The 15,684-nt window shown below is 45.0% G+C and overlaps 1 protein-coding gene across 4 annotated transcripts; it reads left to right on the top strand.

The window, feature by feature from the left end:
- Window positions 1–681: 681 nt before the first annotated feature.
- Window positions 682–13,818, top strand: sin3aa (SIN3 transcription regulator family member Aa). 4 transcript variants are annotated; one of them, XM_028430689.1, is made up of 22 exons: window positions 693–707; window positions 3,167–3,272; window positions 5,170–5,386; window positions 5,614–5,796; window positions 6,054–6,160; window positions 6,293–6,587; window positions 6,685–6,933; window positions 7,036–7,188; window positions 7,311–7,466; window positions 7,580–7,666; window positions 7,817–7,935; window positions 8,020–8,230; window positions 8,376–8,492; window positions 8,586–8,824; window positions 8,913–9,096; window positions 9,190–9,766; window positions 9,933–10,102; window positions 10,198–10,371; window positions 10,689–10,781; window positions 11,154–11,248; window positions 11,387–11,579; window positions 12,249–13,818. In XM_028430689.1, exons 3-22 carry the CDS (start codon window positions 5,201–5,203, stop codon window positions 12,477–12,479), a joined length of 3,819 nt encoding a protein of 1,272 aa, XP_028286490.1. In that variant the 5' UTR covers window positions 693–707; window positions 3,167–3,272; window positions 5,170–5,200; the 3' UTR covers window positions 12,480–13,818. The 4 variants fall into 4 exon arrangements, with proteins under 4 accessions (XP_028286491.1, XP_028286490.1, XP_028286494.1 ...); XM_028430690.1 differs by lacking the exon at window positions 3,167–3,272 and having other exon boundaries at window positions 682–707; XM_028430691.1 differs by lacking the exon at window positions 693–707 and having other exon boundaries at window positions 2,868–3,272; window positions 7,583–7,666.
- Window positions 13,819–15,684: the final 1,866 nt, after the last annotated feature.

The following is a 15,684-nucleotide window of genomic DNA, read 5'->3' as shown; positions in this document are numbered from 1 at the left end:
TTGCAATGGAAATCAATCATATATATTCAGTGTGTGAGTACTTTTACTTTTAATACTTTAAGTACATTTAAAAGTACTTATGACTTTTACTTAAGTAGGATTGTTGATGTAGCACTTCTGCTTTTACTTAAGTATATATTTTGCTGGCTATTTGTACTTTTACTTCAGTACTTCCTCCACCACTGGTTAAGAAGCATGAGCTGAGCAGGTCCAGCTGTGATTTTTATGAGTCTGCGGTGGTAATTTTAAGTATAATTTAGAGCTGATGTTTGATTTATTAGGTATTTCCTTAATAAAAGCCTGAGCTGAGGTAATGTATTATAATCACTGATGCTACTTTTACCTGCACAGTCTTATATGTGTGTGTGACTGTGTTATTAATATTTCTGTTTATCCCCACAGTTCCCCTCTGGAATGTGGAGGGTCAAAGGTCAATGACGCGTATGAGTGACAGCCCTCAGGCCTGATGGTGCTGCAGCGCTGCCTCCAGCTGTTTGCTCCAGCTGTGGAGATGATGGGATGGCAGTGAGGAGGACTGCTTTTATCTGATGCAGACGGGGCTCTCTCGGTGGCGCTGCCTCGGTTTTAGCGGGTGATATTCAAAATAATGTGACGTGTACTGTGGTGTGCGCCAATGCCAGCGCAGGGGGGCGTCTCCAACTATTTTGTTACAAACACGAATCCGGAGTAAGGAGTCTTTTTCCTGGGTATGTAACAGCTGCTTAAACTAAATAATATTAAGAGTGTTGCTGCCGTAAAGAGTGAACGATGATTGTGAAGCATCTGAAATCGGTTTGTTGTCAGTCGCGTCTTTTTTTGTGTGCGTAAATGAATTGAAGGGCGCTTTTTTTAATGCTCGTAAAATAGCCCAGAAACATAAGGTTGGTGGGTGCAGAAATGTTGCAGGACGTCATTATGTCGGCTAGTAAACACTGTCCCCCGGGCTGTGCGCCGATTGTCGGAGGCATCCCGCTGTCTGGAAGTGGAAACATTTTGTCTGCAGCGTTGTGTGAGCGTGTAACGCTGCTTGTTTGCGAGCGGATCGGTTAAAGGGGGAGGAGGGAGGGAGTTGTTGTGGTGAGACAGGTTAGACATTTTACTCCCGACTATTGAAGTAAACAAAGAATACGATTTGTTGAGAGCGCGTCGTCCTGTCTGCGTTAAAATGGGGCTGATCGGCTGCGTTTTTTTAGAAGGGGGGAGGCGGAGAATGGCGTGGCTCCGCCGTGCAGATGTATTTCCATACAGCGACGCCGTAGTTCCCGTTTCGTTTGACTTTGGCATTGTTTAGTAAGGGCAACTGCACGGGCTCCTGGCGCCTGTGAACAGATGCAGCGCCCACAGGGCCTGTACTTTTCCCTGTGCACCGGTGCTCGTGTAAAGCGTCAGTTGACCGGATGATGCGTTTTGGTGCCGTGAACCCTTTTGTTTGGAGTCCACAGCCAGCGTCGACCGACCGACGCACGGTTGCAGGGGGCTCTAGTTGATCCTCCACGCCTGTGTGTGTGTGTGTGTGTGTGTGGCTCGGCGCTGGACTAAGACCTCCACAGACCCACACTGCGTTGTGTTGTGTTGTGTTGCATGCTTTTGCACAAAACTTCCAAGACTCTTTTATAGAGCGATTGGTTCTTTAGCGCATTCCTACAGTTCCGCACACGCATGCAATGAAATGGGGGAAACCAGTTGGGGTAGTGGAGCCCTGTGTGTGTGTGTGTGTGTGTGTGTTCATGTTCGCGCTGCAGCCTACGGTCGCTGCTGAATCCTCTGCCAGGGCTGGAAGGAAGGAGGAATCCCGGGCTGGTGTTGCAGCTCCGCCTGTCGTGGGCGATGGTTTATTTTGGAAGTTCCACCTTTTGGGGATTTGTAATGACGCTTCTGCGCAGTGATTGGCTGCAGGGCGTTCTTAGTACATCCGTGGGAGGGGCGTAAGTGCAAAGGGGGCCCTCCCTCCTTACAAAGTCACGTGTTACTAAACTCCAGGAAGTAGCTAATTACATGAAGACAGAGGATTGATGGATGGATGGATGGATGGACAAGTGATGACAAATAAATAGCAACGGGGAATAGCAGGACACTTGTAGACAATATCCAATCGTGTTTTGCTCAGAAGGTGTTTTTATACCTGCTTTAGGATCAGTGGCTTGGTGGTTGCAAGGAGTCCTGTGCTGAAATGCATCTTTATTACTCCTGTATATTAGTCCCACTTTGTGCACTGTATGACACTGACAACTTCCATTTACAATTGGGAAGGGTACAGGGTGCATTCACTCACAGGTCAAACATTCAAAAAGCTGCTGGTCAACTTTAGCTCTGGTTGACAGCAATGTAAACATGACACTTGTATGCAAGATGCACATGTAAATGTCCACCCTTTTATTTGTGCACACTGGTCTGTAAAATTAAACAAAAACTATAGACATTTATAAATAAAGGGAATTTGTTAAAAAGATAAAAAGTCACCTGACCCCTCTGCTGGCATGGGTGGATGTGTTTACTAATATATGCATGCTTATTTCAGCTACAAGCTGTTATCTAGGTGCATAATATGCATAATATGATGATGTGAGTGAAGCACTTGTTAGAAGGGGACATCCACAAAACACCTACATACATGTATATGGAATGGAAATGGAAAAAGGTTTAAATCAATCTGGTGCATTCTGGAGTAAATACAATAAAACAAAACAGCAATTTCCTTGTTTAATCTACTATATAAAGCTTATTTTCCCATTAGAAAACCCCTGTGAAGTGTCTTCCATGACTTCCACGTTTTAAATAGAAACATGTAGGTTTTCTTTTTTATTATTATTATTTTTAAATCTGTAGTTATTGTGCTGCCAGTTTCCACTTGTGATGCACCCGGACCACTCGGTGCAGTCGCGCTTCAAATCAAAATGGGCGTGCTTGGTAACTGTACATAAACAGTGATTGACAGTTCAAAGCTCACATCCTGATTGGCTGCCCCGCCCTTTCTGCAGATCCTGTCAACAAAACTAACCAATAGTTGCATGTCGGGGGGCGGGGCTTAGCTCACAGGCCCTGCCTCCCGCCACAGCTAACCGAAGGGAGATTGTTTTCCTCTCTCGGGGAGATTTTCACTTTGCAGCCCACTGCTTGAATTGTTTATTTTAAGTCACACGCCAATGATAAGTTGCTTTTCACACAGAGGTGGCTTCGGTATCTTCTCCAGACAGAGGCGTAGCGGTTGACCCACAAAATAACGGATTATCACATCATCATCTACGAACTTCTGCTTGCTATTTGGGAGAGGGGTGAGTTCATATAAATTCATTCAGCAAGCTAACACAGCTAGCTAGCTACCTAGCGTTAGCAGACGTTTTCAGCAAAGCGCACAGGAGATCAGTGTGTCTTTACATATCATTCATCTGCACATTGAAACAGTACGATCAGTGTGACAAACCGGTGCTGGTTTCCTGTAAGATTCTCTCTCTCTCTGTGCAACAGCGAAACAGATCGCTAGCGGTTAGCTGCATGTGCTTCCCTCTTAGCGCCGGACGGTGGCTCCGTGTCGGACTGCCCATGTTGTTTACATTAGCTAGCAGCTAACTGGCAGCTCACAGCCCCTGTCGACAAATCAAGTTATCGACGAAGTTATTAAAATAATCAGTATGCAGCGCTTTAAGGGTTGATAGTCGGCATGGCGGCCAGCAGGCCGGCCACTTTTCCTGCTTACCTGGTTGAAATGAGGTGTAATTTGCTGAACTCCTGCGCCACGCTCTAAATGGCGGGCGTGTGGGGGGGACGCGTTGTGCTGTAACTCGAGGTCGGTGCTTGTGATGCTAGGCCACGAAACGGGACGGTGAAGCGCCGCGAATAGCATTTAGCAGACATGGCTGCATTTCTCCTACAGACCGCCACAAGCTTACTGCACGAGTAGAGAGGTTATATCTTTAAATTCCTCCAGCCTCGCTTTCTTTAGCCGTGCAGAATTAGCTGCTGTCCGTGGAGCTCCACGGTCGGAAGCGTTAGCGCTGCGCTTCAGTTTCGTCATTGTGTCACTTTTGCTCGACATTCGGGTTCAGTTTATTCGTATCCGTTTAGTTTTTTTTTTTTATGAGACGTCAGTCATTGTGGAATAGTGGCGAGTTGTTGCTGTCTTGAGGAAGTTGTGAATGGCAGACGGGCTCCCCACGTTCCCACAGCACCTGTTTGTTGCATCGGTGACGTAGGCTGTCTGTGTTTCATTGGCTGCAGACTGTGCGAAGCTGCAGATGTAACGTTCAGTGCATGCTGACATTTGGACACATACAAGACGTGTCGTGCTCAGCTTGAGGAAGAAATTACAGAGAGACTGTTGCTTTATTCATTTATTAATTGTGCATAACAAGCAGTATTTATTAACAAAACATAAAGTGTTACAAGGACACACGCTCTGGAGCATTTGTATGCAAAGCTAAGATTGTATTTAAAAACAAAAAAAAGAAAATGTGGAAAATCATCAGTCAATCATCAGGGTGCAAAATGACACAAAAAACCTTGCATTTCATTATAACATGCCCTGCACATAACCTACTAACACTTAACAAAGCATTCCACAATTTGCTTACACAAAGGTGCGATTTTCATTTCATTATCATCACATAATTTATTTTTTTCAAAAAGAAATGTGCATATCATTTATAGTTGGTCATCAGTCCAAACTACAAACTATTATAAGAAGTTATCCTGTCGGTTAAACACCTGTGTTCAGAGGATGATGGGCGTTGTTGTGGCTGATTGATGTAACCGCTCTCAGCTGAGCAGGTTTGAGGCCGTTCCTTTTTCTATACCGTTGTGAGTGATGTTGAAAGGTCAAGCTTTAGTGCACACTGTGACACACACTGATTTCAACTATTAACTGATTAAATTCCTTTAGCTATAACCAAAATAGCAAGCGGACATGAACTGTCACATGTCAATAAATCAATACAAACCCTTGTAGTTGACCTCTGTGCTGCTAAAAGCTGTGGATGGTTGTGTGGTCAGAGGATATGAAATCATCTCTGCCAAACAAAAGTGGGTTGCTGGCACTGTGTGTATCCATAAATTCACTGTATAAGTAAAAAAAAAAATTACTGGCATATGTTTCTTCTCAAACTACTATTGAGTAAAATGAAGAGACTGGTTTAATAGATCCTGATTCTGAGTCCATGCTCTTGGTTTTCCCAGGTCTCGCAGCTCTCACGAGTATGAGTTCATAATGAAGCGGCGTCTGGAGGATCAGGAAACGGTTTTTGCGTCCCAGCAGCGGCGCCTAGCTGGCAACGCGGAGGCTTTCCAGCATCGTGTCCTGGCCCCTGCTCCGGCTCCAGCTGTGTATGAGGCTCTGTCTGACAACATGCAGCCCACCGCAGGCGTGCAGTACTCCGTCCCCCAGGGTTACCAGGTACAGAGAAGATTGGTTTTATGCCTCTGCTGTTTCAGAGTTAAACTCTTAGACAGGCTGTCATATTCTCCCTCGTTAGTCTGAGTTGTCTGTCAGATAGGTCGCTCTGTTTTTCTCCTACCTATCAGTGTGTCAGTTTTTATTAAGATTTATTACTGTGCACTCATTGTTTTCCTGCTATGACATTGTCGCTGTGCCAGCTGTTAAATCAGTCTATGCTTTCCCAGGTTCCCACCGTGGCCCAGAACAGTGGCGGGCATGGGCACACCCCAAGCCCAGCTGTCCACGGGGGATCCCACCATCACAGCCCAGCAGTTCAGTCCCACGGTCCCTCTGTGATGTCAGGGCACACTCATACGGCTGCGTCTCAAGCCTCTGCACAGGGCCAGCAGCAGTTCCAGAGGCTTAAGGTTTGGCTTTTTTAATGTCAAGGATGCTCAGTAGCATAAAAGCAAGAGAAAATTATTAGATTTTTGTGCACTTAGATGATTTTTTAAAGCTGTGTTAGTGGTGTGAGCACACTTTTTTTATTATTTAAAGTTTTCCTGTGATTCTGGGAAACTTTTAAAGTTGTCTGCCAGGGAACTGCTGCCACAAAAAATGAATGTGCAAGAAACACAGATTGTTAAACGTATATTACTTTTCCTCTTCTCACGGTCTCCCAAAGGTGGAAGATGCCTTGTCTTACTTGGATCAAGTGAAACTGCAGTTCGGCAATCAGCCTCAGGTCTACAATGACTTTTTAGATATAATGAAAGAGTTCAAGTCCCAAAGGTGAGGCTACTGTTTGGTATTATAGAAAGTTATACGTCCTTTTGAAACTCTTAGGATTTGTTCATCCCCTGATTTTCTGTCACCCTTTTTTGAATTCATTGTTTCTGTTTTTGTGTGTGTGTGTGTTTTTAGTATCGACACTCCTGGGGTCATCAGCAGAGTGTCACAGCTCTTCAAAGGTCATCCTGATCTCATCATGGGCTTTAACACGTTCCTGCCGCCGGGCTACAAGATTGAGGTTCAGACGAATGACCTTGTGAACGTGACAACACCCGGTCAGATCCACCACATCACCCCACATGGCATCTCAGTCCAGAACATCCCCATAACTGGAGCAGCTAGCCAACATCCGGCCCAGCTCCCGACTGCTGCAACCACCACCGCCCCACCCCTTCTAACACAGCCCACACCTGCCAAGATGAGCAAGGTGAGAAAAACAGTGTGGGTGCAGTTTAATGAATACCAGGGACACAGAAAAATGAAGGATCTGTGTTTAATTACTGCAAAAATCTTCTCTGCTTCAGCCTCTCCAGCCTCAGGCGCTGACACCAAGCAGCCAGAGCAATCCGTCCATCCCTGCATACACTTCTCCCCGCTCACCACCCATGCAGGTCCATCCGCCACTCAGCGGGACTCCAACAGGCCCGCCCATGCAGAACAACCAGCCTGTGGAATTTAACCATGCCATCAACTACGTCAACAAGATCAAGAACCGCTTCCAGGGCCAACCCGATATCTACAAAGCCTTCCTGGAGATCCTCCACACTTACCAGGCCCGTGGCTCAAATGAAAACTATAACATACACTGTGATACTATTAAACTAAGCTTGTGACCTAAGAAATAATATTTTAAATCGTGTGTTTCTCAACTACAGAAGGAGCAGCGCAACGCTAAGGAGGCCGGAGGGAACTACACGCCGGCTCTGACGGAACAGGAAGTGTACGCTCAGGTGGCCAGACTCTTCAAGAACCAAGAGGACCTGCTCTCAGAGTTTGGGCAATTTCTCCCTGATGCCAACAGTTCGGTGGTGAGCAAAGCATTAAATGACCTGCTGCACTGTCGACTTCTATACATGTAGCTGTTGCGCGTTCATGCATAGAATACCAGATTTGTGCGTTCATGCTTTCTCATGTTGTGTATTCTTTGTAGCTATTGAATAAAACCACAGCTGAGAAGGCAGAGTCTGTACGGAACGACCACGGTGGTACAGCCAAAAAGCTGCAGCTCAACAACAAGCAGAGGCCCAATCAGAACGGCTGCCAGATCCGTCGCCATCCTGCTCCTGGGAGCGCTCCCCCTGTCAAGGTGCGTGCACACAGCCAACAGCCAAACCCTGTTTTTACCTTCGTACATCATGCTGTGATTGATAGTAATCGTTATACCTGTGGTTTGTCTTTGCTGTTCTGGTAATGCTACAGAAGAAGCCTAAGTTACTGAATTTGAAAGATTCAGTGGCAGAAGCCAGCAAGCACGGAGTCGGTACAGAATCTCTGTTCTTTGAGAAGGTGAGTTCTAGTGCCGTCTTTAGATTGAATAAGAATGGAAGGATTTAAATCCCTGTGTAAAAGAGACCGGAAAGTTGAATTATGCTAAAAGAAGTTTGCACTTTGTGTTTACTCTGACACAAACACCGCTTCCAATTATTATTATTATAGGTGCGTAAAGCCTTGCGAAGTGCAGAGGCCTATGACAACTTCCTGCGCTGTCTAGTCATCTTTAACCAGGAGGTGATCTCCAGGGCTGAACTGGTGCAGCTGGTGCTGCCCTTTTTAGGGTGAGTATCTCAGTACTTGGTTCCCTCGAAATAATACTTTTCACTTTTATGCATTTTTTTTTAAAACTTAATTCTTTTAAACAGAAAATTTCCAGAGCTGTTCAACTGGTTCAAAAACTTCCTGGGGTATCGCGAAATGCCCCACATTGAAACATACCCCAAGGAACGAGCCACAGAGGGCATCGCCATGGAGATTGATTATGCTTCCTGTAAAAGACTAGGCTCCAGTTACAGAGCCCTGCCCAAAAGCTACCAGCAACCCAAGTGTACTGGCAGAACTCCACTCTGTAAAGAGGTGAGAGGAACAGACATCCAGCCATAAAACTGCACCTGAAAACTGGCAGAAATAAAGTGACCTCATAAGCTGGAGGCAAATATGTGCAAAGTCATTTTAGATCAACGTATACTAAAGCTGTCAACATTTTACCTGCTGTATCCAGGTCTTAAACGACACCTGGGTATCCTTCCCCTCCTGGTCTGAAGACTCCACATTTGTTAGCTCCAAGAAGACCCAGTATGAGGAGCACATCTACAGGTGTGAGGATGAACGCTTTGAGGTAAGAAGGACCAGTAAATACCCTTATTTGAGAAATACTATAAAGAAATTGTCAGAGCAGTTTTAAAGAGCCGCTTTGTTTTCCTCAACACAGTTGGATGTTGTGCTGGAGACCAACCTGGCTACCATCAGAGTGCTGGAGACAGTCCAGCGGAAGTTGTCGCGCATGTCCGCAGAGGAGCAGGCCAAGTTCCGCTTAGACAATACGCTGGGCGGCTCCTCTGAGGTCATCCACCGCAAAGCCATCCAGAGGATATACGGAGACAAAGCACCCGACATCATTGATGGCCTGAAGAAAAACCCTGCTGTTTCTGTTCCCATTGTGTTAAAAAGGTGAGGCTTGAGTATTTTACTCTCCAGCGTTTATGCCGTGTACACGTTTGTGCGTGCAGCTTACTGGATTTGTTTTTTTTTATACCAGGTTAAAGACAAAGGAGGAAGAGTGGCGGGAAGCTCAACGAGGCTTCAACAAGATCTGGAGGGAACAGAATGAGAAGTATTACCTCAAGTCTCTTGATCATCAAGGCATCAACTTCAAGCAGAACGACACCAAAGTGCTTAGATCCAAGTCCTTGCTAAATGAAATCGAAAGCATCTATGATGAGGTGATTTTTTTTTTTCCTTGTAATGTGGTGATTTGTTAGAATATGTTTTTTGATACACTGTAAGCTCAAAGCCTTCTGACTGTTGCTCTGTAGCGCCAGGAGCAGGCATCAGAGGAGAACGCCACCCCGCCCACAGGCCCACACCTGACGCTGTCTCACGAGGACAGCCAGATCCTGGAGGACGCGGCGGCACTCATCATCCACCATGTCAAGCGGCAGACCAGCATTCAGAAGGAAGACAAATACAAGATCAAACAGATAATCTACCATTTCATCCCTGACATGCTGTTCTCCCAGCGGGGCGAGCTTTCCGATGTGGAGGAGGAGGAAGAAGAAGAGGAGATGGATCTGGAGGAAGGAGCTTCCAAAAAGCACAACGGTGTCCCTGGCAGCGGGAGCCCCTCCAAGTCCAAGCTGCTGTTCGGCAACACAGCGGCACAGAAGCTTCGCGGCTGCGACGATGCCTACAATCTTTTCTATGTCAACAACAACTGGTACATCTTTCTCCGGCTCCACCAGACGCTGTGCTCACGCCTGCTGCGGCTGTACGGTCAGGCGGAGCGGCAGATTGAAGAGGAGGTCCGAGAACGAGACTGGGAGAGGGAAGTGCTCGGGCTCAAAAAGGAAAAGAATGACAGTCCAGCCATCCAGCTGAGACTGAAGGAGCCCAGTGAGTAACAACAAACGCTCATTGTAGTAAAGTCCTGCACTCGTTATTCACATTCCTTGTGATTACGTATTTACCGGCACGTGGCAAATAAGATACAGATCTCTCATGTGATGATCCACTTAGTCCCACTGTGTGACTTTAAAATATCTTTCCTCCTTTCCTGCAGTGGACATCGAGGTAGAAGATTACTACTCAGCCTTTTTAGAGATGGTTAGGAACCTGCTGGATGGAAACATGGAAGCTTCTCAATATGAGGACTCGTTGAGGGAAATGTTCACCATCCACGCTTACATCGCCTTCACAATGGACAAGCTCATCCAAAGTATCGTCCGGCAGGCAAGGATCGGTTCCCTCCTTTGCAGATTTGTGGGAGGTGCTGTTGTTGTAGTGTCATCTTTTAACCTGTCGATCGCTTCTCCAATCTCCTCTAGCTTCAGCACATTGTAAGCGATGAGATCTGCGTCCAGGTCACAGACCTTTACCTGGCAGAAAGTGCTAACGGGGCCAGCGGAGGAAGCATGTCCACGCAGTCCTCAAGGAGCCCAGTGGAGGGGATCTATCAGCGGAAAGCCGAGCAGCTTATGTCAGATGAGAACTGCTTCAAGGTACAGATACAGTACAGTCATTCAGGGCTTCTTTGTTGTTGTGGTAGTGCAGAAATTCTTGTTTTGTTTTTTTTTTAATAAAATTTTGAGAATCAGGTTAAACTATGGTTAGACTATGGTGATGAGACGCCGCTTTATTTTTATATTTATTTTGGGGGGAAAGTGACAGTTGTTAAGTTACCACTTGCATCTCATATCCACAGGCGGATGTCCTTGACGTACAAAGTCTGCGGTTACAATGAATGAAAGATCAGTGATTTTTTCCTTACTTGCTGAATTAATTTCACTGACATCTTCCTTTTCTGTCACCGTCTCAGGTGATGTTTATGAGGAACAGAGGACAGGTGCAGCTCACGGTGGAGCTACTTGACACAGAGGAGGAGAACTCAGATGAGCCAATGGAGGCCGAGGTGAGAAACAACACTCATCAAGATCCCACAAAATACATACAATACAACAATATCCATACAATACAATATCCATAATGCACTCTAAAAAACACCCCGGTAGAAAATACCAAACAGGAAACGAAATTATTTTTTCATATTGATAATATTATTACTAAAAGCCCAGTTATTTTCCTGTTTACTATTTATTGGTGTACTGGCGTATATAGGAAATAAGTGTTGTTTTTAAATTTTGTCTAGTAAATAGGTCCACTTTTCCAGCTGGACTGAAAATACTAGTGAGGACCTGTTGCCAACGTTTTGGTAATACTGGTGCGCAGTAGTGTTTCTGTGCCCAGTCAGATTGTTCAACTCGTTGATGTTCTGTGTTTGCAGCGCTGGTCTGATTACGTCGGCCGCTATTTAAACCCAGATTCCACCACTCCCGAGCTGAGAGAGCACCTCGCCCAGAAGCCTGTGTTTCTTCCCAGGTCAGTCGTCATGTTCAGTCTCCCCTATTTCCTATATATCCCCACATTTGTCTCAATCGATTCGTACTGACGCGTTTCTGCGGGATGTCCTTAGCTGCTCACTGATCACATTTTTTTCCCCTTTTCACTCTTAACCAGGAATTTGAGGCGGATCAGGAAGTACCAGAAGGGCCGGGAGCAGCTGGACAAAGAGGCCTGCGAAGGGGGCAAGAAGTCCCTAGAAAAGGAGAAGATGGAGTGCATGTTTAAACTCAACTCTTACAAGATGGTCTACGTCTTTAAGTCTGAGGATTACATGTACCGACGTACTGCCCTGCTGAGAGCTCACCAGGTATTCAGCCGCCACTCCTGTCATTTACTGAGCTGATGCACCAAAGGGATTCCTCCGCTGTTCTGCAGACATATTCACAAAGAAGCGTTTTATATGAAAAGTCCAGAAACGCTAAAAAACAAGATTTGACGTGATTTAAAAATGTGCACAACGTTTATTAGGTGCAGACCGTAAAGTCTGCTTCAGATATTATTTTAATAATTTAATTCATCTCTGTAGGTGCTGACAAGGCAGCCTTTTTTAATCACAGTAAAAACTTTCATTAAGCTGCATTTAACCTTTAAGTAGAAATCTGGATTAACGCACAGAGGGGGCTTATGCAGCAGACCACTTTCAGTTAGTGAGCTATAAAGGTGCCGTCAGGCTCGTGTTAACTCTGAATACAGCTACGCTAGTTGTTGCTTCTCCATTTTCCAGCATACTTCTACACCAAAAACAGAAAGAAGCACCAGACCTGAAGGTTTTTGATGGTCCTTGAGTGCGTTTCAGTCAAAAAAATAATCTAAAGATGTATTCTAAATGCTTCAATTAAACAAATTCATTGGAGCGCAGGGGGACAAATCTTTACACATTAATGCCAAAATGCTTAATTAATATTAATTTCATTGTCTCCTGACTAAGTACTGTACTCGTTTAATGATCTTGCATCTTGTTTTTTTCTCTCCTCAGTCACACGAGAGGGTGAGCACACGGCTGCACAAGCGCTTCCATGCCTGGGTGGAAGCATGGGTGAAGGAGCACGTCACCCGCGACATGAGCGCCGAGACCAACAAGTGGCTGATGGGAGAAGGACGCGACGGCCTGTTGCCGTGCACCACCACCCGTCACCCGGAGGTCCTTCACTTCATGAACATCAACAAGTACCGTGTCAAATACAGCACACCCAACAAGGCGCCGTAGCCGACGGCAGCCACAGGGAGAAACGGGAGACAGACTGACTTCTAAGGGGGGGAGGGTTCTGAAGTCAGAGAGGTCAGGGGTAGAAGGTAAGAAGAGGGCTTACTAATGTGTTTTTAAGGCCAACATGGGAGCACAATTAAGCTAGCTACCGTGTATGTTGCACCTGGGGCGGCAGGATTTACTGATTTTTACCAGCGTTTTTAGCTGGGCCCACTTTTTTCACAGGGCCTTCGGTGCCAAAACTTAGGAATGGTCGTGTTCCAGTCGCAGACCTGAGCTCTTACCAGCACTCGGAGCCACGTCACACAAACTTCCTCGTAACAGGTCGTAAAATAGTGAGACTAGAGTGGTGCTTTTTGTACTTTATCACAACCGAGCTTCGGTTTAGCTTTCGACTGACCGTCTTGTCTGAAGCCATCAGAGCTCCGTCAATCATGCAGGGAGTTTCTTTGTGAAAGTGTTATTCTATAGTATCCATGGAAAACTATACGACGGACAAGTGCACTTATTTAGGAAGAGGACAGTGTTTCAGAAGTTTTGTTTCCCAGATTAAAAGGTTTGAAGGGAGCTCCGTTTAAAAAAAAAAAAAAAAAGTCTGAGAGATCTGGTTCAGACATTCCTGCGTTACGGCCAAATCACACAATCATGCATCACCACTAGACGGAAGAGAAGGGGGTTACATTTCCTTTTTTCAAAAACACATGGCAGCATTATTAGAAAACTGTGCCTGAGCCCTAAACTGTATTGTCGGGTTAACATAGAAAAGCACTGTTGCATTTAATGTAAAAAAAGAAAAACAAAAAAAAGATAAAGCAATTAGCCTCACAACACAGTTTGGTCTCAGACTGTAAAATTGTATAGCTTGTGAATGTCAGATACTGACATGTATTCCAGTGTATGTGTTGTGTATATATATTATATATAGTTCTATTAACACACACAATCCTTGCCGCCCTGGACGTCAACCTTTTTAAAACGCCCTCTGCCAATACACCAGCTCGTACACACACACACACACACACACACACTCACACTCGTCGTCTCGTTGTGGGAGGACTGTCCACACGCCGCTCATGTTGTAAATACACTGTATATACTCTCAGACTTTTTATGACAGATCTGTGTTGTTGTGCTAGTAAAAACTTTCCAAGCTTACTGTGGACTTTAGTGATAAATGGCTAAAGTTAGTATGTATATGAAAAAGACAAATGCAAGACCATTTATTACCGTTTTTACCAAAGGGAGTTGATTCTAAACTAGCTGTTTTTGCCCCCTTTGTGTGTTCCTTTATGTCTTTGCTTTTTAATTTCTGTAGTAAAAACACGGGGAGAAGTAGAAATGTATCCAGGTTTTTCAGGTTTCTTTTTTTTTTAATATAAGAAAAAAATAATGATTTTTTTTTCTTTTGAATGTGACGCTTAGTAAAAAGAAATCACTGCCTCCCATCCCTCCTCCCGTTTTTTTTTTTTTTTTTTTAACCGACACCGTCCATAGTGATGGTGGGACTCATTTCAACGTCTTCAGACTCCACAACGGTCTCACCTTGTGATGCACACACCCCCCCCCCCCCCCTCGCCTGGATAGATTTCTGCTGCCGACATCACCCCACACCATATTTTTGATAATGGAAGAAGTCACACGAGCATGTCTTTAGTCCCTTTATTTAGACATTATTTAAAGTAATAATAAAAACGACATTTGTAGCCTATTGTGTCCCTTTTGTGGAGTTGTTGAGTGATTTATTTTTTTTTTTTTTTTACACATATTTATCCTCACACACACGAGAAATTATTAATCAACCTTATGAAACTCAGTCAGCTGATCCTTAATGGTATAATGCAACTTATTGTTTGCATTATAGGACATCAAAGGCCTGAACTCAGCGATAAGAAATGTCCCAGAGAGCATCATACAATCATGAGCGAGGCAGTAAATCATTATTGGCAGGATTTTAGCAGGAAATTAACTTCAATAATTGGATTTTTTTCACACTTTTTTATTCTAGGTCATGTTGCGTGAATTAATTAAATCTTTAGCAATTATCGGTTTACCCTTCTGGGAGGAATGAATGTGATATGATGAAGATTTCTACAGGGATTCTCCCATGAACATCACTGTGAAGTGACCTATTCCCCGGCAGACCTGCAGAGGGCGACCTCACACCACCTGTACCACATGATGGGATCCTGACATTTTGTACATGCTGTATTATAACTTAATGATGACTGAAGACATAAAGGCTCATGTTCATCAAGGACACTAGACAAAAATTATCCATTAACCCGTTACTTACCAGATTAGTATTATGCTTAGAAATGATATGAAACGTTTAACACGAAATGTTGAATTAAAATTTAAATCTGACTTTTTTCAGACATCTGTTGCAGAAGATGGACATAAATACACCTCAGCAAGAGGAGAAATGTAATAACAGAAACATGTTCAATCAGGCAGAGGACACTGGACACAAGCAGAAGCAGGGAGAGCTGTAGGGTGAGCGGCCTGTTGGGTGGTCCCACATACTGTACAGAAATAAGAGTGAATGAATCATTTACCTGCAGCTTTCGGACCCGTTCACCACACACACACACACACATCCTTCACCCACTTGGACGTGGTGGTGCCAGGCCCTTGATGAGGAGTGAGGCTGACACATGCCAGCACAGCCCTGCATGCCCCCCACCGGCAGAGCTAACAAGGACTTCCTCAAAGGCAGCACCGGCTGAGGGGCTTTCCTTTCCCCCCTTCCCTCCAAAGCTCTTCTGCATGATTACTTCTTTGGAGTGCACACTCCTGAACCCTCAACAGCTTTTGGCCCATTAATATCTGTGCTTCCGCAACTTATGACTTGCAGAGCAAACCCGTTGTCACGACCACAGTGCTGGTATTGTCGTTTAAGCTCAGAGGCCTTGGCTCTCACAATTCGGAGCAATTACCTCACTGAGAGAGACTAGGCTGAGGTTCTGTTTGTTATTCCTATTAGCAGGGGCTGCACGGCGTCCCAGCCTGCACTTCATAGTGGAGGGCACAGTCTTGGCAAGAAGTTTAGAGCATTAAATACAGGTCTGCACTGTGTGGGCACAGGACGTCAGCAGCATTGCTGAATAAGGGCAGATTATCCAAAAGCTTCAGTGAGATTTGGGAGGTGTTCTTGGACTGAGTTTGGAGGTTTGAGTCCTGGTGGATTAAAAGAATAAGAAGCATG

This window comes from Parambassis ranga, chromosome 19, assembly GCF_900634625.1.
Source record: "Parambassis ranga chromosome 19, fParRan2.1, whole genome shotgun sequence".
In the NCBI taxonomy this organism is placed as follows: domain Eukaryota; kingdom Metazoa; phylum Chordata; class Actinopteri; family Ambassidae; genus Parambassis; species Parambassis ranga.
Note: the sequence above shows the minus strand (reverse complement) of the source record. Positions and strands in the feature narration are given on the sequence as shown.

Excerpts from the sequence above, each read along its gene's own strand:
- sin3aa (XM_028430690.1), top strand. The coding sequence starts at position 5,201 with ATGAAGCGGCGTCTGGAGGATCAGGAAACGGTTTTTGCGTCCCAGCAG. Across the intron at positions 6,934-7,035 it reads AGATCCTCCACACTTACCAG|AAGGAGCAGCGCAACGCTAA; the intron begins GCCCGTGGCTCA and ends TCTCAACTACAG. Across the intron at positions 10,372-10,688 it reads CAGATGAGAACTGCTTCAAG|GTGATGTTTATGAGGAACAG; the intron begins GTACAGATACAG and ends TCACCGTCTCAG.